The 23,299-nt window shown below is 43.9% G+C and overlaps 1 protein-coding gene across 10 annotated transcripts in view; it reads left to right on the top strand.

Moving 5' to 3' along the window:
• Window positions 1-23,299, top strand: part of LOC139237968 (uncharacterized) — a 142,132-nt gene that overhangs the window by 69,363 nt on the left and 49,470 nt on the right. For 7 of the 10 annotated variants that reach the window (XM_070867311.1, XM_070867313.1, XM_070867312.1 and 4 more), the window contains exons 7-8: window positions 9,706-9,912; window positions 20,504-21,022. In XM_070867311.1, the coding sequence (XP_070723412.1) occupies window positions 9,706-9,912; window positions 20,504-21,022 (726 nt within the window). The remainder of the gene's footprint in view (window positions 1-9,705; window positions 9,913-20,503; window positions 21,023-23,299) is intronic. The other 3 variants (XM_070867316.1, XM_070867317.1, XM_070867321.1) reach the window with 1 other exon arrangement.

Below are 23,299 nucleotides of genomic sequence, written 5' to 3' on the forward strand. Positions count from 1 at the left end.
TCACATGGCCTCGCTAGTTATATATTTTAAGTACTTTCTAGATTAAAAAAAAATTTGTATTTAAATTAAAGAATTTGATGGCATAGTGTAGATGAGATGAAAGAAAAGCCACAGAGCACAGCAGTACCATTTCATTTTTGCAACTGGTCAGGATACACGGAATTAAATTCTTGTATATATTTAGCGTCTGCAGACTCGACATACAGTTCCAGCATTAACACCAACATGCAAAACATGTAGGCCCCTTGATAGTTTAGTTAGTGGGCATGACTCCACAACGTGGGACTTGGTTTGCATTTGCCCACGAGGACATTTGTTTTTGTCACAAATACAGGTGCAGGATTTGAGGCGCCCTGTCCCTGTCCAGTTCATAAGCATTGAGAAGTGCCCAGTGGCTGAATCCTGGTTAATGGGGTTGGGGATTATGTGGTGATTTATCATAACGTCTGTCCATTTATCATGCCAGAAAGTTGATAAGGAAAAGTCAACAGCATCAAGAAAGGTTGATCACACCAGGTGTCTCGAAGAGAGCCACGCTCTTGGTGGATAGAATAAATCACACAGTTGGCAGCATGATTTGGTCACAAAGTGTATTCACCAGATTTTGCATATGAACGATTAAGGTAGACCAAGAGCTCAAACGGGAGTACAATATCCTGCACCTGAACAGATTGCAAAAGCAGATGAGCGTAAAGTGGAAGTGTTTGCTTCCCAATTGCAGGCGGGTGGGGGGGGGGGGGTGGGGAGGAGGGCAATATATCAGCATTCTTGTGGCATCCCCCCTATGAGTAATCGATTTATCGGTGAAACTATTGCTGCAACTGGCGGACTGAATCCAAGAATCTTCACAACCTGATCGACTGGCTAACAGCGCCATCAAATCTTGTAAGACTGATGGCCAAGACGCAGTTTTGAGAAATGATACAAGTTGACAAGTCTTGGTTTTTAGGTGATTATTCTTTTAAGTTATTTTTTTTTTAAATGGGAAATTGTCTGAATTTTTTTTAAAGGAAGAGCCTCACGAAGAACATTCTGTCTATGAATGTGGGGATGCCGTGGTTTCCTACAGAAATCCCCAACGATGCTGCCAGGACTTTCTTGGCATTTACTGATAGAGTCCAAGTCATTTATATTGGTATTGGCACTGAAGCCCCGCCACACTAGATTACGTGACTAAACAAGCTCTTAGTGCAGTGCTGTTGCAGACACCAGTTGGGAACAGCTATTTCACATTCATTTTGACAGACTGGCCAATTTGGGCAGCTTTGATTCAGTCTGTCATGCCTAACAGAAATATCAACCGTCTGTTGGGAGATTTCGAACATATGGTCCGATCTAACACCAAAGGCAAGTAATCAGATGCCGCAGACGTAAGCTTAGCCCTCAAAGGGCTAGTCACACCATTTATTGCACTAACTGAAGTTCCTCTCCAGTGGAGTGCGAATTAAGCTGCTAAATCTCTCTGTTTGCAAGTACCTGGAGAAAAAAATTGGCATGTTGAATTTTAGTGTTTCAGTAGTGAGCTATTATGGTACAGCAAGACAGAGTGCACTTTTCCTGTTTTAAATTTTCATTATTTTTGGCAGTAATTTGCCATTAGTGGAACTGAATGTTTCCTCCCAGGACTTGTTTGTAGTTCAGTTCACTTTTTAAACACAAATGCATACTTGTCCCTAGCCTTTTTAGACCATTCCTGTTTTATCCCGTCAGTTGCTAAAATGCTTAACAACCTCGATGAAAACACAGTACATAATCTCCTGTAATTGGATGCAAATTCCGAACTCCCCAACAGACTAGTTGTACCACAGAGTTTGCATTGGCGTGAAGTGGAATTCTGACCAGTGCCGTCCGACTAGCTTGAGCAACTAGTCTCACGACTTCGTACTGCTCCTGCTGCAGTCAATGGGTGCAAACCCAATGTTGAGAACTCCCAGTCATTCTCGAAAACTACCTGTGAACGTCCTAAAATTCTAAACTATGTATTCAGATAGGAGGCAATTTAACCTCCCCCGCCCCCCCCCCCCCCGCTCCCACGATGGGAAAGGGTGGTTAAATTGTCAAATACACGAAACCCCACCCAACCCGCTGTGCACACGTCTGTCTCCATTTCAATCCAGAGAGTTACCCGCTCTGGTGAGACAGGTCTGTAATTATAATATTTAAATAAGAATCTTTTCTTGATATTTTGGCAGCGATTCAAAATGAAAGCCTCCTGCACTGGTTTCCCAGAGCTCGGGAAACCCGACAGCTAAAAGGAGGCTGAAGCAGCCAGATCCAGGTGTGCTCTCTTTCTTTCTCTCCCCGCCCCCCCCCGACCCTCAAGCAAATCTTCTGCCGTGACCCCTTTCCAAACACACACTCCTGGCCCCTAACTCCCTCCCACTTGCCAGTCCAGCTGACTCCAGATGGTCCCTTATGGGGTTTGGGCAGGCAAGTGGAATTGAGGTCGAAGTTGAACCATGATCTTATTGAATGGTGGAGTAGGCTCAAAAGGGCGTATGGCCTACTCCTGCTCCTAATTCTTTTGTCTTGGGTCCGGTCATCTATCGCTGGCCAGCCGGGTGGGATACGGTGTAAAAATTATTATAGAGGTCCTGTCGATAAATGCGGTGGGACATTAGCACTCCTGTGATTTCCACCCCCTCCCTCCCCACAGCAAACACGCTCCCTCACTCTCTCCCCGTAAGTATCGAGGCCCTCATGTTGGCAAAGGCTAACTGTCCTTTTGGCTTTTTATTATTTGCTCTGGGATATCAGTGATGCATTTATTGCCTATCCCTAGCAGACTTGAGATGATAGTGGGACTTCTTGAACTGCAGAAGCCTGCAATGGCGCGTTGGACAGGGAATGTCAAGATACTGACCCAGGAACGATGAAAGAACAGCAAAAATATGTCCACGGCAGGATGATGTGTACTCTGAGGGGAACTTGGAGATGATGGTCTTCCCATGATTGCTGATAACAAGCATTTAGATGCTGCTGAGCAGATCCAGAGAGTGACACAAAGCTGTCTCCATTAAACTAGTACCGGCCTCAAACCAAATTGATGTAGTATAACGCTGCCCTAAAACTTTCAATTTGCTCAGTTGAACCCAGTATCAAATCAGATTCATTCTGGTTGGCATTTAGGTTCATGTTATTAAAATTCCTATTCTAATTTGCAAGCTTCTCCATATTTGTACAGGTACGACCTCCCAAATCCGGAATTCCGAAATCCGGACGTCGCACAGGTCGGTGGAGGGGTTGTCCGAAATCCGGTCATTTTTTTCACAGAAGTAAATAATTCCCCCCCCCCCCCAACACACTCGCATACAAACACACACACATCAAAAAAAAATTGTTAAAAAATCATACATTTACAAGACACTATTGAATCACTGCAAAAAAATTAAAAAAATAAAAATGTTAGCTTACCATTTTTTCAGGCCTTCATACTTACTGCTGTTCCAAGGGCTGCAACGCAGGTTTTTCCCGGACGCTCTTTTTTTCTTACTAACTACGGGCCAAATAGGTTTCCGGATTCGGGACATCGGAAATATGTTCCGAAATCCGGAAATATCTGAAATCTGGAACGGCCTTGGTCCCGAGGTTTCCGGATTTGGGAGATCGTACCTGTATATGTAAGACCATAATATACTGTCCTCTTCTTTCAGCTTGTTGTGAAGCCAGTTGAATGAAGGATAGTTCATGTTTTAAAAAAAAAATTAAATCCCGCCCATCTTTTGCATTGCCAAGTTTTTGTGGTGATTGTCATCAGTAGTGGGGAAAATGTTGGAATCAATTATTAAGGATGAAATAGCAACGCATTTGGAAAGCAGTGACAGGATCGGTCCAAGTCAGCATGGATTTATGAAAGGGAAATCATGCTTGACGAATCTTCTGGAATTTTTTGAGGATGCAACTAGCAGAGTGGACAAGGGAGAACCAGTGGAAGTGGTGTATTTCAAAAGGCTTTTGACAAGGGTCCCGCAAAAGAGATTCGTGTGCAAGATCAAAGCGCATGGTATTGGGGGTATTGTACTGACTTGGATAGAGAACTGGTTGGCAGACAGGAAGCAGAGAGTCGGGATAAACGGGTCCTTTTGAGAATGGCAGGCAGTGACTAGTGGAGTGCCGCAGGGCTCAGTGCTGGGACCCCAGCTCTTTACATTAACAATTTAGATGAAGGAATAGTGTGTAATATCTCTAAGTTTGCAGATGACACTAAACTGAGTGGCGGTGTGAGCTGTGAGGAGGACGCTAAGAGGCTGCAGGATGACTTGGACAGGTTAGGTGAGTGGACAAATGCATGGCAGATGCAGTATAATGTGGGTAAATGTGAGGTTATCCATTTTGGGGTCAAAAACACAAAGGCAGAATATTATCTGAATGGCGGTAGATTAGAAAAGGGGAGGTGCAACGAGACCTGGGTGGTCATGGTTCATCAGTCATTGAAAGTTGGCATGCAGGTACAGCAGGCGGGGAAGAAGGCAAATGGTATGTTGGCCTTCATAGCTAGGGGATTTGAGTATAGGAGCAGGGAGGTCTTACTGCAGTTGTACAGGGCCTTAGTGAGGCCTCACCTGGAATATTGTGTTCAGTTTTGGTCTCCTAATCTGAGGAAGGACATTCTTGCTATTGAGGGAGTGCAGCGAAGGTTCACCAGACTGATTCCAGGGATGGCTGGACTGTCATATGAGGAGAAACTGGATCAACAGGGCCTTTATTCATTGGAGTTTAGACGGATGAGAGGGGATCTCATAGAAATGTATAAAATTCTGACGGGACTGGACAGGTTAGGTGCGGGAAGAATGTTCCTGATGTTGGGGAAGTCCAGAACCAGGGGTCACAGTCTTAGGATAAGGGGTAGGACATTTAGGACTGAGCTGAGGAGAAACTTCTTCAATCAGAGTTGTTAACCTGTGGAATTCCCTGCTGCAGAGAGTTGTTGATGCCAGTTTATTTGGATATATTCAAGAGGGAGTTAGATATGGCCCTTATGGCTAAAGGGATCAAGGGATATGGAGAGAAAGCAGGAAAGAGGTACTGAGGGAATGATCAGCCATTATCTTATTGAATGGCGGTGCAGGCTCGAAGGGCCGAAAATGGCCTACTCCTGCACCTATTTTCTATGTCAGTTTCCGCTTGATCTATTGCTTTTAAATCGTGTGAATATTTGTATAATGGCAAAGAACTAACTGTCCCTTGACTGCTAATATCAACTGGTGTTTGGATGCTGGTGAGGAGAGGTCTAGCTGGGAATTTACACTAAGATGCAATTCCTTTCGTCTTGCACAGACTGCAAAAGTTCAGCTGGTTCACATTTAAGGAGAAACGTGTTCAACTGAGTTGCCCGCAGCCTTACCCTCCGAAACGAGAGCTATCTGTATGCTTAACTGGTGTGCCCCTCTAAGCACACGTTCTGTGCTTTGAAGCTGTTGGCGAGGGTCAGATGCTTTGTGCAGCACAGGCTTTTCTCCAGAGTTGTGTTGATGTGGGAGTTCACCCCTCAAACTTTTCGGCCTTTGTCTCCAGTAGAAGATTACGATATCAGTGCTGATTTTTTTTGTTGTCTTTTTGGTGAAATATAACTGAAAAATGTTTTTTGATGGCTGACGGTGATTGTGTCAGCAACAGCTCGAGAGCAGCCTCTGGTCTGAATCGCAGGTCACCCGGGAAATGATGCTTGTGGCATAAACCGCAATGTGAGGGTGCTAACTACGACAAAACCATCAAACAGAAATGAAGGCGCGTGACAGGCAGCTAATGAGCACTTTTTGATATTACATAGAAATTACGAAACAAACAGAAAATTCAACCCAGCTAGTCCACGTTGGTGTTTACCCTTCATGTGTGCAGTAGTTTTAATCCTGTGTGCCCACCCATAGCCCTTCAACCCCCTATCTGGCCTATTATAGAATTATGTGCAACCCTCGGCTGCCATTTTGTGTTCTAAACGCCGACAGCATAGTGCGTGTAATAATGCTTTTTAAAATGTGTTTCATGAAGTATAGCATGCCTACTGCCACAGTTCGGGGATCTGTAGACTTTGGAACACCCCCACCCTCGTGCTCTATGAATAACTTGAGGCTCTTGGATTTTAGGGGCAGGGCCACCCTTGTGGCTAATTCAGTGAACTGGATGCTCTCTCCGCTAGAAGGTATTTCTTCAGGTAGTGTTCAGGACCTACTCTCAAGCTCTTACAAGCTGCAGTTCAAGTCAGATAAATTCTGGCCAGCTTTTGCAGCTGTGGCTCAGTGGGTAGCACTCGCTTGCCTTTGAGTCAGAAGGTTGTAAGCTTCAAGTCCTACTCCAGGGACTTGAGCACAGAAGTCCAGGCTGACACACCAGTGCAGTACTGAGGGAGTGCTGCGCTCTCGGGTGGGCTTAAAAGATCCCATGGCACTATTTTGGAGAGGAGCAGGGGAGTTTTCACCGATGTCCTGGGCCAATATTTATTTCTCAGTCAGCATCACAAAAATCAGATTATCTAGTCATTGCTGTTTGTAGGAGCTTGCTGTGTGCGTTTCCTACATTATAACAATAACCACACTTCAAAAACGACTTCATTAAAGCGCTTTGGGATGTCCTGAGGTCGTGAAAGGTGCTATATAAATGCAAGTCTTTAATAGTTTCTCGTAGACTATGCAATTCTGGATTGGCTCTAATTGTAAAATAAAATGCATGCAGATGGTGGAATTGGAGGTGGGGGTGGGGGCTAGGCTAAAAGTAGAGTTGAATATTTGGTGAAATGATTGGAAAATATTTAGGTCTAATTTATTAAAGTATCATTTGTCGCCAGCATTGCATGATACTGAACTGTTGAAATACTGAAACTTTATATCCAGCAAGATCTGCTCTACAAATCAGTCATCTTCAAAAATTGCCCCCTTTTAAATATCCACATATTTAGCTCTTTAAAATTAGGGACATCCAGACTTTTTTCATGTTTTATTGCATTTTGGTTTAATCTGGGGCACCTTTATGTCTAGCAGAGTGCACTTATTCTATATGTGATCTTAAAACAGTTGAAATATGAAACTACCCTGTACTTTGTTCCAAATGACCAGGTTTATTCAGGCTCGACTTTCAGCTGTTCCTAGTTTCCGAGCATAATGACTGATCTTGGGTCGTAAAAGACTTTCGGTTCCTTTTTTTACAACGTTGATATTAAAAACTCTGGCAGACATTTTAGTGCCTTTACATGTATATCATTCTTTTGTCTGACTGCCAGCCTGTTTAAATGCATGCTCCCCCTTCTGAGTCTGTCGCAGACCTGCTGTGTGCACTGTCTCTTCGCTTCTGTGAGCTGCCATGTTCATCGAATCACTGAAGTTTACGGCATAGAAGGAGGCCATTCAGCCCATCATGTCTGTGCCAGCTGAAAATGAACTATCCAGCCTAATCCCACTTTGCACTTCTGGGTCTGTAGCCCTGTAGGTTATGGAACTTCAAGTGCCATAGCCAAGTAATTTTTAAATGTGGTGAGGGTTTCTGCCTCTACCACCCTTTCAGGCAGTGAGTTCCAGATCCCCACCACCCTCTGGGTGAAGAAATTTCCCCTCAGATCCCTTCTAAACCTTCTACCAATGACTTTAAATCTAGGTCCCCTGGTTGTTGACCCCTCTGCTAAGGGAGAGAGGTCCTTCCTATCCACTCTATCTAGGACCCTCATAAATAATTTTATACACCTCAATTCAATCTCCCCTCAGCCTCCTCTTGTTTCAAAGATAACAATCCCAGCCTATCCAGTCTTTCTTCATAGCTTTAATTCTCCAGTCCTGGCTAGTTACAGAAGTTTTTCTCTCTCCAACATGCTTCTCTCTCTTTCTGCTTCATTTTCATTTTCTTTTCCTGCTGTGGAGGTTACCAATAGGCCCAAACGTGAAACGTTTCCAGTGGAATTGGGCTAACTTGATGCTGCTTCAACAACAACTTGTGTTGTCCAAGTGTGACAGATGTGGAAAAGAATGGCAGAGGTGGACATAGCAGAAATGAAGGAATGGGAGAGGGGAAGAAGCCACAAGGTGTGGACAGAGGATTTTAGAAGGCTTTTGAAGATGCGGGGACTTTGCATGGGTGGGGACATGGGTTGCAAGTTCTGAGTTGGGGTTGTAGTGGAGAGAGCATTAGAGGAGTTGATCATCAGGGCAAGTGAGGGTTTCAGCACCAGCGGGGTAAGCTTGGAGCAACGGCTGATGAGGTTCTGGAGGTGCAACAGGGCAGTCTCGGTGACCGACTAGGGTTTAAAGCTTAGCTCGGTATCAAACACTTGTGAAACACTGGGTTCACGTAAAGATTCCAGTTGCTGAGGAAGAATTGAGTGGTTAAAGGTGGTAGGAGATTTCAGTAAGGGTCCTGGGAAGGCAATAAACCATGCGGATCCTGAGCGAGAAACGTGGGAGGGTTTTAAGAGATATGCATGGAAAATGTACCCGAGAATATGAAGAAAGGCTGAGAGGCAACTTTGAGATGAGTTCCCACCACCTCCAAAGTGGTTCTGAAACTCCACTGATTATCAAGTACCTACCTCTGATAAAAATGCTGCCAGGGAGATAAATTAAACATAAACACTGCTAGCGTTGTCGCCATGCTGACTTGGGCGCATTTATATAAATTTTCTATCACATTAAATCTAATCGCTTCAATTTGCTCCCACCTCAACAGCCACCCGACACAGCCAAAGTTTGAAAGGGTGTAATCTAATTGTCCCCCTAGGTGCTTTTCACTCTTAAGTGGATGTAGTGTAAAAATGTTGCACCCAAATGCTGTACAGGCAATCTATAAGGATTCTCTTCAGAGGCTGGGGTTTTGGCACCTTGTTGTATGTTTTTGTTTTGAAGCCTTGTTGCTTCTCACTCTGGTTTATGTGATTTTTGCCACTGCTGTACAGCAGAGATGAAGAGACACAGAACTAAGGTAGTTATTCGGTGAAATCTTTTACTGTTCTTGTGGCAAAACTGGAACTCTGCAGAAAACAGTTGTTTTCACAAGTGTAATTGTGATATATTGTATAATATATAAAGTCCTCGTACCTTTTTAAAAGTCTGCTGAGCCAGAGACCATTCTGAGTTGAGGATGAGGGCCCCATTGGATTACAGATCACTTCAGGTGATGCCTACAACAATTAGCTTTGTTTAAGCTTCTCGGTACTTATTAATTCTAATTTAACAGCTATGTAGCTATGTAATTCTCTCCATATCCTGGTGATTAAAGACATCACCCAGGGTAGCACTAAGCCACACAAACCAGAAGATCTCTTGATTCAACCTCTGATCTGTGCTGCGTTAGTTGATTTCCATTGTGTTCACTGTTGGGGTACTACCATTAGTCTTGATATCCCTGAGCGAGGCAAGAGGGGAGGGGAGGGGGGGAGGGGGGGTGCTAGTGGTGGTGGCAGGGGCATGGTCAACCATTGGTTCCATTTCTTGATTGCTTTTCAGTTACCACTGCAAGGAGTTGCAAGTCTGGGCATTTCACAAGGGACCAGGCTCTGTGGTTGAATAGCCCAGTAACTCTCCTTGGCTGGGCTGACTGATGTAGCATAGCCCCTTGAGTAAGATACACTGGCAAAAACCAGTGCCTTGAGAATGAGGGTTTTTAACAGCCCTGGTATTGTCATCTTGGGCATTCTCAATTTTTACATTTCGGACAATGGATTTACAGGAAATTAATTTAGGTACCTTAACTGCTGAAATCATTTTCAGTGTAATTTTTTTTTTCCAGTGGTGATAATTGATCCCGATGATGATGAAATGTCCCCTCTGGAGCTCGATTTGGCACCTGGGCATAGTTCCGGAGAATCCGAATTCCAGGAGAAAAATGGATTGATGGGAACGCTGGACGCTAGCTCGCAAACAACCACGCCCAAGCAGCCACTTCCCAAAATTCCCTTGGTGACCCAAGGGGAGGATTCGCTACAGTCTAACAAACGTGAGTTTAAAGCCATTCTCTTGGCCAGTAAAGCATACAAGACGGCAAACATGTTCCGTCTGAAGAAGAACTAGCCCCGGTATTAGTGCTAATTTTACTGCATGATTTTTGCCTAATTTATGACACTTCAATTTGAATGCAAGACGCTGTCCCCGAACCCAATACTCCACGTTCAGTTTTCAAATTGCAGTGACTAAGTACATTGATTATCTTGCTACATAGAGCTGAACTTGCCATGTATTCAAAAATATGTATTTCGTTTATATTGTACTCTCCTTTCAGTCCTTTCTGGTTGAAAGTATTTCATCTCTGCATTACATTGTTGTGAGTGTATCTGTGTGTGTGTGTGAGAGGTTGAGTGTGTGTGTATTGGTGTGTGTGTATTGCTATCAGTGCCACACACATTGGTGTGTCAGTGACATCCACACGGGATCAAAATTCTTCTAGCTTGCAATCCCTTACTAAATTTTCCCGAAATTCATCATATTACCGCCCACCAACTGTTCAGAAATGCGAATTTAATCCAAAAAAAATCAGTTACTGCCCACTTACCGCCCACATTCCTGCCGGTAGTAAATTCATCAATTATTTACTGCCGGCGGTAGTCGATACTGCCTGCCCATCGGAGAAGGCCCAAAAACGCAAATTTGATCACTAAGATCTATTTACCGCCGGGTCTAAATACTGTCCTGAAATGTAAGGTCTTACCTGATCTAAGCCTGATTAAGCGGACGGTACGATCTTTAGTACATCTTGAACAATTTGTTTCTTACACTCTCTCTCCATTCTCTTCTCACCTATCTATCTATAAACTGACTTTTCCTGCTTTACCCTTTGTCTTTTGTACTTTCTGTTTTCTCTCTCTCTCTCTCTCTCTCTCTCTCTCTCAGATCTTCTGACTTTCTTCTCTCTCTTTCAAACTCCCTGTCCCAAGTCCAATGCCCTCCACTACCCGCTACATCACTGCTCCCGCCCGTTAAATAATAATGAGATTTGTGCTCCTTGATCTTAGCGGTATGCAGAAGGTAAAAAACCAAGGACCGCCCAAATATCGCCAAGAACCGGCGGCAGCGAAACTTCATGAATTTTGGGCCTCAATCAAAGCTTTAGATTTCTTTTCAATTTGGCAAAATCAGGAGATTTAGGATTTACCCTTTCCTTTGGGACCTCTCTTCAAATCCAGCCCAAATTTATGGGATGTAATGGTTCTCCTGAAAATAAGTTTGGGGCAGCCTCAATCTCTGAACACAGTGCAATTTGATAAATGTTTAACCTTGCTCGCGGGCTGGAGGATGGCTAGGAAATGGAAAATCTCTCACTTCTGCAGAAGGAGGTTGTTCTCGTGATCGAACCTAAAGCACGTTGTTTGGGAACTGCAGCAGATCTTCACTCTGAATCTGGATCATGCTGCATTTCACCTGTGAATGCTCGATGCGACACTAGTCGATGCAAGTGAGTGCTTACAGCTGCGCGTGCCCGCACTCTGGGGCAAAGTGGCTGGCGCGAGTGCCTGCGTATCCCTCCTAGCCCTTGACTATTGGGGAATAACACTGGGACAAAGATCCAGTGGCTTAAACATGCAATAGAATTTCAAATAGGGTGCAGAAGAATGGTGTCAGGAAAAAGGGACATCTGTTATCTGGAGAAGAACATTCTATGAGCAGGAGTAAATTGTTTCAATAAGATCACCTCTCATTATTCTAAACTCCAATGAGTACAGGCCCAACCTGCTCAACCTTTCTTCATAAGACAACCCCTTCATCTCATGGGAAGCTGAGGATTTGTTCTTCTTGGAGCAGAGAAGATTAAAACATTTGATAGAGGTGTTTGAAATCCTGAAGGGTTTTGATAGAGTAAATAGAGAGGCTGTGTTTGCAGTGGCGGCAGGATCGGTAACCAAAAGCCACAGATTTAAAGAAAGACTTGCATTTCAAAGGGGCGGCTATAGACAAAAAATGTAATCCTTCATTCCAGCACAGGCTTGACTGGCCGAATGGCTTCCTTCTGTGCTGTAACTATTCTATTCTCGAGCACCAATGTGCCTTAACTTGATTAGTTCAGAAATTCACAGAAATATAAAAAAGGCCTTCTTTACCAATGCTGCTATGCAATTTTGCTCTTGTCCACAAAAATTGACTGTGGAGCTGTAACCTGGGTGTGTTGAATGAAGAAGCTTGGCCTTTACTATTTTTAAAGAACTAAATCTGAGGTATTTGGCTGCAGTCAGTCAAAAATATTACTCAAAATAGGATCCGAGTTTAATCTTGAATGCGAAAATTACCTTTATAGCTTGCACATTGTCCCATGGAGATGAATGGGCACTCAATGGTGGTGTGCGTGTCACTATAATGTACTATTTGTCTTCCAAATAGCACACTGTACTCATGGGCTACTTATTAAGAGAAATGAAATCTGTGTTGGTGCCATGTACAGACAGTCAGTCCCTAGACAAGTATAGTGTAACGTGAAACTGGAGTAAGAAGCACGATATCATTCGCATTTTATAAATAACTGAATAGGGAGGAAACTTGATAGAGAAAGCATCTTGTGTTCACTAACTCCAGTTATACTAAATGTTTCACTGCTTGTGATGGTGAGATATGCTTCAATTTGGGATTATTGACAATATAACATGCTGTTGGGGAGGAGTTAAACTAATATTGCAGGGGGATGGGAACCTATACAGGGAGACAGAGGGAGACAAAAAGGAAGCAAAAGCAAAAGACAGAAAGGAGATGAGGAAAAGTGGAGGGCAGAGAAACCCAAGGCAAAGAACAAAAAGGGCCACTGTACAGCAAAATTCTAAAAGGACAAAGGGTGTTAAAAAAACAAGCCTGAAGGCTTTGTGTCTTAATGCAAGGAGTATCCGCAATAAGGTGGATGAATTAATTGTGCAAATAGATGTTAACAAATATGATGTGATTGGGATTACGGAGACGTGGCTCCAGGATGATCAGGGCTGGGAACTCAACATCCAGGGGTATTCAACATTCAGGAAGGATAGAATAAAAGGAAAAGGAGGTGGGGTAGCATTACTGGTTAAAGAGGAGATTAATGCAATAGTTAGGAAAGACATTAGCTTGGATGATGTGGAATCTATATGGGTGGAGCTGCAGAACACTAAAGGGCAAAAATCGTTAGTGGGAGTTGTGTACAGACCTCCAAACAGTAGTAGTGATGTTGGGGAGGGCATCAAACAGGAAATTAGGAGTGCATGCAATAAAGGTGCAGCAGTTATAATGGGTGACTTTAATATGCACATAGATTGGGCTAGCCAAACTGGAAGCAATACGGTGGAGGAGGATTTCCTGGAATGCATAAGGGATGGTTTTCTAGACCAATATGTCGAGGAACCAACTAGGGGGGAGGCCATCTTAGACTGGGTGTTGTGTAATGAGAGAGGATTAATTAGCAATCTCATTGTGCGAGGCCCCTTGGGGAAGAGTGACCATAATATGGTGGAATTCTGCATTAGGATGGAGAATGAAACAGTTAATTCAGAGACCATGGTCCAGAACTTAAAGAAGGGTAACTTTGAAGGTATGAGGCATGAATTAGCTAAGATAGATTGGCTAATGATACTTAAGGGGTTGACTGTGGATGGGCAATGGCAGACATTTAGAGAACGCATGGATGAATTACAACAATTGTACATTCCTGTCTGGCGTAAAAATAAAAAAGGGAAGGTGGCTCAACCGTGGCTATCTAGGGAAATCAGGGATAGTATTAAAGCCAAGGAAGTGGCATACAAATTGGCCAGAAATAGCAGCGAACCTGAGGACTGGGAGAAATTTAGAACTCAGCAGAGGAGGACAAAGGGTTTGATTAGGGCAGGGAAAATGGAGTACGAGAAGAAGCTTGCAGGGAACATTAAGGCGGATTGCAAAAGTTTCTATAGGTATGTAAAGAGAAAGAGGTTAGTAAAAACAAACGTAGGTCCCCTGCAGTCAGAATCAGGGGAAGTCATAACGGGGAACAAAGAAATGGCAGACCAATTGAACAAGTACTTTGGTTCAGTATTCACTAAGGAGGACACAAACAACCTTCCGGATATAAAAGTAGTCAGAGGGTCTATTAAAAAGGAGGAACTGAGGGAAATCTTTATTAGTCGGGAAATTGTGTTGGGGAAATTGATGGGATTGAAGGCCGATAAATCCCCAGGGCCTGATGGACTGCATCCCAGAGTACTTAAGGAGGTGGCCTTGGAAATAGCGGATGCATTGACAGTCATTTTCCAACATTCCATTGACTCTGGATCAGTTCCTATCGAGTGGAGGGTAGCCAATGTAACCCCACTTTTTAAAAAAGGAGGGAGAGAGAAAGCAGGGAATTATAGACCGGTCAGCCTGACCTCAGTAGTGGGTAAAATGATGGAATCAATTATTAAAGATGTCATAGCAGCGCATTTGGAAAATGGTGACATGATAAGTCCAAGTCAGCATGGATTTGTAAAAGGGAGATCATGCTTGACAAATCTTCTGGAATTTTTTGAGGATGTTTCCAATAAAGTGGACAAAGGAGTACCAGTTGATGTGGTGTATTTGGACTTTCAGAAGGCTTTCGACAAGGTCCCACACAGGAGATTAATGTGCAAAGTTAAAGCACATGGGATTGGGGGTAGTGTGCTGACGTGGATTGAGAACTGGTTGTCAGACAGGAAGCAAAGAGTAGGAGTAAATGGGTACTTTTCGGAATGGCAGGCAGTGACTAGTGGGGTACCGCAGGGTTCTGTGCTGGGGCCCCAGCTGTTTACATTATACATTAATGATTTAGACGAAGGGATTAAATGTAGTATCTCCAAATTTGCGGATGACACTAAGTTGGGTGGCAGTGTGAGCTGCGAGGAGGATGCTATGAGGCTACAGAGTGACTTGGATAGGTTAGGTGAGTGGGCAAATGCGTGGCAGATGAAGTATAATGTGGATAAATGTGAGGTTATCCACTTTGGTGGTAAAAACAGAGAGACAGACTATTATCTGAATGGTGACAGATTAGGAAAAGGGAAGGTGCAACGAGACCTGGGTGTCATGGTACATCAGTCATTGAAGGTTGGCATGCAGGTACAGCAGGCGGTTAAGAAAGCAAATGGCATGTTGGCCTTCATAGCGAGGGGATTTGAGTACAGGGGCAGGGAGGTGTTGCTACAGTTGTACAGGGCTTTGGTGAGGCCACACCTGGAGTATTGTGTACAGTTTTGGTCTCCTAACTTGAGGAAGGACATACTTGCTGTTGAGGGAGTGCAGCGAAGATTCACCAGACTGATTCCCGGGATGGTGGGACTGACCTATCAAGAAAGACTGAATCAACTGGGCTTGTATTCACTGGAGTTCAGAAGAGTGAGAGGGGACCTCATAGAAACGTTTAAAATTCTGACGGGTTTGGACAGGTTGGATGCAGGAAGAATGTTCCCAATGTTGGGGAAGTCCAGAAGCAGGGGTCACAGTCTAAGGATAAGGGGTAAGCCATTTAGGACCGAGATAAGGAGAAACTTCTTCACCCAGAGAGTGGTGAACCTGTGGAATTCTCTACCACAGGAAGTAGTTGAGGCCAATTCACTAAATATATTCAAAAGGGAGTTAGATGAAGTCCTTAGTACTCGGGGGATCAAGGGGTATGGCGTGAAAGCAGGAAGTGGGTACTGAAGTTTCATGTTCAGCCATGAACTCGTTGAATGGCGGTGCAGGCTAGAAGGGCTGAATGGCCTGCTCCTGCACCTATTTTCTATGTTTCTATGTTTCTATGAAACATAGAAAATAGGTGCAGGAGTAGGCCATTCAGCCCCTTGAGCCTGCACCACCATTCAATATGATCATGGCTGATCACTCACCTCAGTACCCCTTTCCCGCTTTCTCTCCATACCCCTTGATCCCTTTAGCCCTAAGGGCCATATCTAACTCCCTCTTGAATATATCCAATGAACTGGCATCAACGACTCTCTGCGGCAGGAAATTCCACAGGTTCACAACTCTCTGAGTGAAGAAGTTTCTCTCATCTCAGTCCTAAATGGCCTACCCCTTATCCTAAGACTGTCAGAATCTTGTACGTTTCTATGAGATCCCCTCTCATCCTTCTAAACTCCAGTATAAAGGCTCAGTTGATCCAGTCTCTCCTCATATGTCAGTCTAGCCATCCCTGGAATCAGTCTGGTGAACCTTCGCTGCATTCTCTCAATAGCAAGAGCGTCCTTCCTCAGATTAAGAGACCAAAACTGAATACAATATTCCAGGTGAGGCCTCAACAAGGCCCTGTACAACTGCTCCTATACTCAAATCCCCTAGCTATGAAGGCCAATATGCCATTTGCCGCCTTCACCGCCTGCTGTACCTGCATGCCAACTTACCATAACACCCAGGTCTCGTTGCACCTCCCCTTTTCCTAATCTGCCACCATTCAGTTATTATTCTGCCTTCGTGTTTTTGCCACCAAAGTGGATAACCTCACATTTATCCACATTATACTGCATCTGCCATGCATTTGCCCACTCACCCTGCAGCCTCTTAGCATCCTCTTCACAGCTCACACCGCTACCCAGTTTTAGTGTCATCTGCAAACTTGGAGATATTACACTCAATTCCTGCATCCAAATCATTAATGTATATTGCAAAGAGCTGAGGTCCCAGCACTGAGCCCTGCGGCACTCCACAAGTCACTGCCTCTCATTCCGAAAAGGACCCGTTTATCCCGACTCTTGCTTTCTGTCTGCCAACCAATTCTCTATCCACATCAGTACATTACCCCCAATACCATGTGCTTTGATTTTGCACACCAATCTCTTATGTGGGATCTTGTCAAAGGCCTTTTGAAAGTCCAAATACACCACATCTACTGGTTCTCCCTTGTCCACTCTACTAGTTACATCCTCAAAAAATTATAGAAGATTTGTCGAGCATGATTTCCCTTTCACAAATCCATGCTGACTTGGACCGATCCTGTCACTGCTTTCCAAATGAGCTACTATTTCATCCTTAATACTTGATTCCAACATTTTCCCCACTACTGATGTCAGGCTAACCGGTCTATAATTTCCCGTTTTCTCTCTCCCTCCTTTTTTAAAAAGTGGTGTTACATTAGCTACCCTTCAGTCCATAGAAACTGATCCAGAGTTGATAGACTGAAGGAAAATGATCACCAATGCATCCACTATTTCTAGGGCCACCTCCTTAAGTACTCTGGGATGCAGACCATCAGGCCCCGGGGATTTGTCGGCCTTCAATCCCATCAATATTCCCAACACAATTTTCCGCCTAATAAGGATATCCTTCAGTTCCTCCTTCTCAATAGACCCTCGGTCCCCTAGTACATCCAGAAGATCATTTGTATCTTCCTTCGTGAAGACAGACCTGAAGAATTTGCTCAATTGGTCTGCCATTTCTTTGTTCCCCAATATTAATTCACCTGAGTCTAACTGCAAGGAACCAACGATTGTCTTCACTAATCTTTTTCTCTTCACATATCTATAGAAGCTTTTGCAGTCTGTTTTTATGCAAGCTTACTCTCGTACTCTATTTTCCCCCTCCTAATTAAACCCTTTGTCCTCCTCTGCTGAATTCTAAATTTCTCCCAGTCCTCAGGTTTGCTGCTTTTTCTGGCCAATTCCTTGGATCTAACACTATCCTTAATTTCCCTTGTTAGCCACGGATGAGCCACCTTCCCTGTTTTATTTTTACTCCAAACAGGGATGTACAACTGTTGAAGTTCATCCTTGTGATCTATAAATATTTGCCATTGCCTATCCACCGTCAACCCTTCAAGTATCATTTGCTAGTCTATTCTAGCCAATTCACGCCTCATGCCGTCGAAGTTAGCTTTCCTTAAGTTTAGGACCCTAGTTTCTGAAGTAACTGTGTCACTCTCCATCTTAATAAAGAATTCTACCATATTATGGTCACTCTTTCCCCAAGGGGCCTCGCAAAACAAGATTGCTAATTAGTCCCTTCTCATTACACATCACCCAGTCTAGGATGGCTAGCTCTCGAGTTGGTTCCTCGACATATTGGTCAAGAAAACCATCCCTAATACACTCCAGGAAATCCTCCTCTACTGTATTGCTACCAGTTTGGTTAGCCCAATCTATATGTAAATTAAAGTCGCCCATGATAACTGCTGTACCTTTATTGCACACATCCCTTATTTCTTGTTTGATGCTGTCCCCAACCTCACTTCTACTGTTTGGTGGCCTGTACACAACTCCCACCAGCGTTTTCTGCCCTTTGGTATTCCGTAGCTCCACCCATATCGATTCCACATCATCCAAGCCAATGTCCTTCCTTACTATTGCATTAATTTCCTCTTTAACCAGCAACACCACCCCACCTCCTTTTCCTCTCTGTCTATCCTTCCTAAATGTTGAATACCCCTGGATATTGAGTTCCCAGCCTTGGTCACCCTGGAGCCATGTCTCCGTGATGCCAATTACATCATATCCATTAACTGCTATCGCATTGAGGCACAGAACCTTCAGGCTTGTCTTTTTAACACACCTTGCCCCTTTAGAATTTTGCTGTAATGTGGCCCTTTTTGTTTTTTGCCTTGGGATTCCCTGCCCTCCACTTTTACTATTCTCCTTTCTGTCTTTTGCCTCTGTCTCCCTTTTATTTCTCTCTGCCTCCCTGCATAACTGATAATGCTGCTGTATGGGAGGATGGTAGCGACCTTGCTGCTTCACTAGACCTGCTGTTAACCGTGTAGGTGAGTTGATGATTGTGTTCCTGTCCCTGTTTTGGCCTGATCTAGTTTTCTCAGCTCATTGTGCCTCTCCCATACCTAAAGACAGGCAGCAATAGATGGGACTAGTGGGGTTACATTCTCCTCACATGCCAGCCTAGGCAGTTGGCAACCTGCTTGTAACTTCATCAGTGTTTCTCTGAAAGCAGTTTGAGGACAGACACACGAGTGCCTAGGCATCATTTCCCCTGTGGATTCTTCCACAACCCTCTTGAAAGCAGCAAGGAACCTCAGAGCTTCCCTATAGAAATGGAACTGAGATAAGTAACTTCATGTTGATATGGGCATAAGCACAAACGCACAGTCTACTCCTCCTATCCAGGTTAACAACATGCACTGGTATCATGCAAACATTTTTAACATGTCTCTGAAAGGATGAGAGGTTACACTTTTTTTTAAAAAGTAGTTAGTTGAGTGCTTATCATTCTGTTTAGGCAGCTGAAGCCAACAAACCCCTATGTCATCAACTCTGGAAATCTTACTGTGCATATTAATGAGTGACCTTTGCAAAGATATTCTGAGTAGAACATCTGGATTTGCAGACTGAGACAGAATTGTTTAGAAAAGTATGATGTTCCAAGGCGATTGACAGGTACACAGTAACTGGGCAAACAGATATTGAGACGTGGTGTTGAAATCTTTTCTAGAAATGGTAAAAAAATAAGAGGGGGGCTGTTAATGTAACTGAAAACGACTTGACTGTGGGACGTAAGCAGATATTGTGATAACTATGTCATGTTGATTATTCTGCACTATATACGGAGAGACGATGGACTTTGAAATGATCTAAAGAAAATTGGATAGGTCATACTTGGCATGTTGCCTTGTTTTGGGCATTTATCTTCTGAAAAGATAAACAATTGGATAAAAGTGAAACAGATTTGTGTGTAGGCAGAAACTTAAAAGAAGCTTTTCTCATGAGACTAAATGAGTTGGATAAGATAGTACGCGTTGTACATATGTTGAAAAATTAATGGTACTAGCTCTTAATTACACAAGATACAGTGAGAGCTTAAGATTCTTCCTAATTTGGAGGGAGGGGTGGGGGGGGCATTAGGGAGAGGGAAAACTAATTGCGCAAGAGATGGGGTGTGATAGTGGCTTTAATTTAAAAAAAAACAGCTAGACAACAAGTTTGTGTGGTGGAAGCGGGTATTTGATGTGCTTGGTCAGGATGTGAAGTGTTTGAGAGAGGGAGTTTCAGATTATCTTAGGAAACAATGTTCAGGAATACCATGCACCAAATCCTTTTAGTAAATACTCAACAAAAACTTTAGAGAAGAAATGAGATTCCATGATTTGCCCATAAAGATACCTCGCGATACCAGTAATCCTGAGTGGATGCGCTGGAAGTTTTTTTAGCTGACGTCGCATTAAACAGACAAAGGCACTTATCCAGGCAAGAGTCCTGTAAATATAGATAGTCCGAGAAGCAAGTTCTTCACCTTTTTATTTGACTCCATTGAGGTGATCAGCGGCAGCACTGTGGGAGTACCTTCACCACACGGACTGCAGCAGTTCAAGAAGATGGCTCACCACCACCTTCCCGAAGGCAATTGGCGATGGGCAATAAATGTCGGCCTTGCCAGCGACGCCCACATTCCGTGAACAAACTTTTTTTTTAAAGCTACCATCACTGCGGAGTACGCACATGCACATTTCCCTTCTGCTTCATGCAGTGAATCCCATCTACTGTGTGCAACAAGTCAGGATAGACATAAGTTGTTTAGAACCAGACTTTGATATTTTAGGGACAGGGCTCAACAAGCACAGTGCTGGCCATGTTGGGGACAAGTCAGAACTATCAAATCGTTGCGCTTGTGTCAGGATTGACTGTGTGTTTGTTTTGTCTCTTTTTGTGCTTTAGTGCTGAATTCCTGTCAGTTATGTGGCACCTGCTTTGAAACTCGTAAAGGATTGTCAAGCCATGCGCGCTTCCATCTGAGGCAGTTTGGAGTGCCGGATTCGGAAAGCAGTGGTGCCCCCATCGGCACATTGTATGAACTGATGAAAAGGAAAGGGATATCTAGTGTTTTACCCTCCGCTTTGGCTAGTGATAAAACGCAGAGCTATACACCAAAGGACCTGTCTGGTTTAAAACAAGAGGCTCCTTGCAAACCACTCGGGGAGGAGTGTCCGGGTGAAGCAACACCGACAGCTAAATCGCCAAAGTTGGGCATGAACAGTCCGCCTAAAGGCCAGTCTCAGACAGGATCGGCGACGCTCAAGAAAGTGCATCCCATTTTACCAAAGCCAATGTCCAGTAAATCTCCAGAGCAAGGAAAAACGGGTAGAACATTGATGAACACCCCTCAGACATCGGGAGAGCTACTGTCGAAGAAACTGTTTTGGTCTCCCCAAGATGACAATACACCTTTAAACCTCAGTAAGTTGTGGTCACTGTTGGGTTTTAAGGTGATCAAATTTGTAAAATCCTAGTGACATTTTAAAAAGAAAATTCAAATCCCGTCTCCCGCCCCCCCCCCCATTGATCACATACACAACTAAATTGAGTTAGTCGCCGAATAAATTAGTCACCATGTCCGCTCATGTGTTCAGCTACTGAGAGGGAGAGGGTCAGTTGCCTGTTGCACTGAAGCAGAGAAGTTTAACTCGGTTACACTCTTGCGTATTATGGATAAGTAGCGGTACCAATCAGAATTTTCAGCCTCACTGTTAAAATCAGGATCCATCGCGCATTCATCACTGATTCTTTCCCAGGGCGTCAAAACCTTGCATCAGCCGTAGTCTTTTCTGCCTCCTTCACGAAATCTGAAGGCTTTTAAACCCCAAGCTAATTCTTGATTCCCTTTGTCTGTCCTGGTGGTGTTCCGCCTTGGTATTTTACACTTTGGCCGCTCAACCTCGATTTCTCAATAACAAAAACCTATTAGTTTTTGTGAGACTGTCCCTTTCGTGCATAGGCCTCCCTATATCTGCTCCCCAAAGTTAAGTGTGCATAATCTCAACTTCATGAGAGAACTAGCATGTTTTGTGCTTTTGCTTTCAAATATATTAGAAAGAGCTTGCAAACAAAGCAGGAGCACTTTGGCGGACCTCTATACTACTACTTGCTAGCTGTATTGCTCCTTGACTTGTAGCATGTTGCACAAAATAGTTGCAGACACAGTTCTGACTTGCTTCCTTGGTCCCTAGATAGAGACACAGACACGCTGGAGGTTTGCATTCCCTTGTGCATGATTTTATAGACGGGATGCGATCTGTTCCCTGGGCTTCCACCCATGCATTGGTAGCATTTCTGCTTGAACTGAGGAGGGCCCTGGGGAGTCTGACTCTGAACTGGAGGAGCAATGGGAGGATATACATCCTACTGAGGATACTTCAACTAGCTCAGATCCAGGGAGAAGTTCGCTTTACAAATTTTGGTGCAGAAGTAGCTTTCCGTCTCAAATTCGATATCCTCAGAGCATGAGGACGATTCATTGATGGTTCGTAAAGTATGAGAGCTACGCCAGTCTTTCCTTCTGTTATGGACATAAGCAACCTCATGTCCGTGAGAGTAGACGAGATGTGTGGGATCCAATGCGGTTCATTTCATAAGTGTTTTATACAACCTTCCATTAGTCATCAAAGATTCAGGTATAGCATTGGATTGTGTAGCAGTTCCACCAAACAGTCCTGGAGCAAGGAGTTACAGGCCATAGAAACTCGCCATAAACTGACAAACAGCTACCAAAAAAATTGGAATGGCTCTGTATCCCTAACGTGCCAGCTCAAGAGACAGTGCACTTGCAGAACGGGACAGATCAGCTTCATCTCCACTCTCAACTAAAATGGCAGGGCTCAAGTCGTCGACCACAAAAAGGAGCGCACTCCTGGTATCTTGGCTCATTTGACTGTGTACGGCCAAAGCCTTGGCGTCCAGCAGCAGTGATGGGAATCTTGGTACCAGAACAGTAGCTCGGTTTTTGCAGTCAGTCAATCGTGATTGCTGTGGTAAATTCCTAATTTGAGGTTTCCTCTCATTTTCGAACACTTACTCATTCTTTCACCCCTACCCCATGGTCTTATCTGTCTCTCTCCAGAGGCACCATTTAATTCAATGCAAATGTGTGATTGGATCCCAAGAATAATCCTAAACAGAAGAGGCAGCACTAAAAGTAATTATATTTCCCATGACAGGCACTCATTACCAATGTGCTATCCTTCAGTCTTGCCCATTGTGGATGGTCATACCTCCCTTTATTACCGTTGTCCTTACAAGGTCGACATGTGTTGTACTTAGATGGCTAGCTCATCCAAGTGCATACCGTGGAAGCTGCACCAAGCTCCCAATAGGCACAGAACTGTACAGCCTAATCTTTATCGGCCACATATCTTGGGTATTACCAGCACAGTGCTGGTGTCCAAAGATAAATTGCCCACAAGCCAAGCACTAAGGTTATGTTAAAAGACTAGCGTTGAGTTTAGTGCTAGTGGCAGGTTATCATTCTTTGTAGCCCCCGCCCTAAGCCTCAATACCTCTATGGCTTAATTTACAAGCCAGAGGGATCAGACTTTTCTTCCAGCATTGGGCAAATTGAAGCAATGATTTAGTCGGTGCGTCTTCTCCACACTGCTTATTGTAACTCGTGTCTGCTTCAGAGTGCAGTATAGGTAAACTAAGTCTTCCGGCTATGTAGATCACAAGCTAGATATGGAT

This window comes from Pristiophorus japonicus, chromosome 24 (genome assembly GCF_044704955.1).
Source record: "Pristiophorus japonicus isolate sPriJap1 chromosome 24, sPriJap1.hap1, whole genome shotgun sequence".
Classification (NCBI taxonomy): Eukaryota; Metazoa; Chordata; class Chondrichthyes; family Pristiophoridae; genus Pristiophorus; species Pristiophorus japonicus.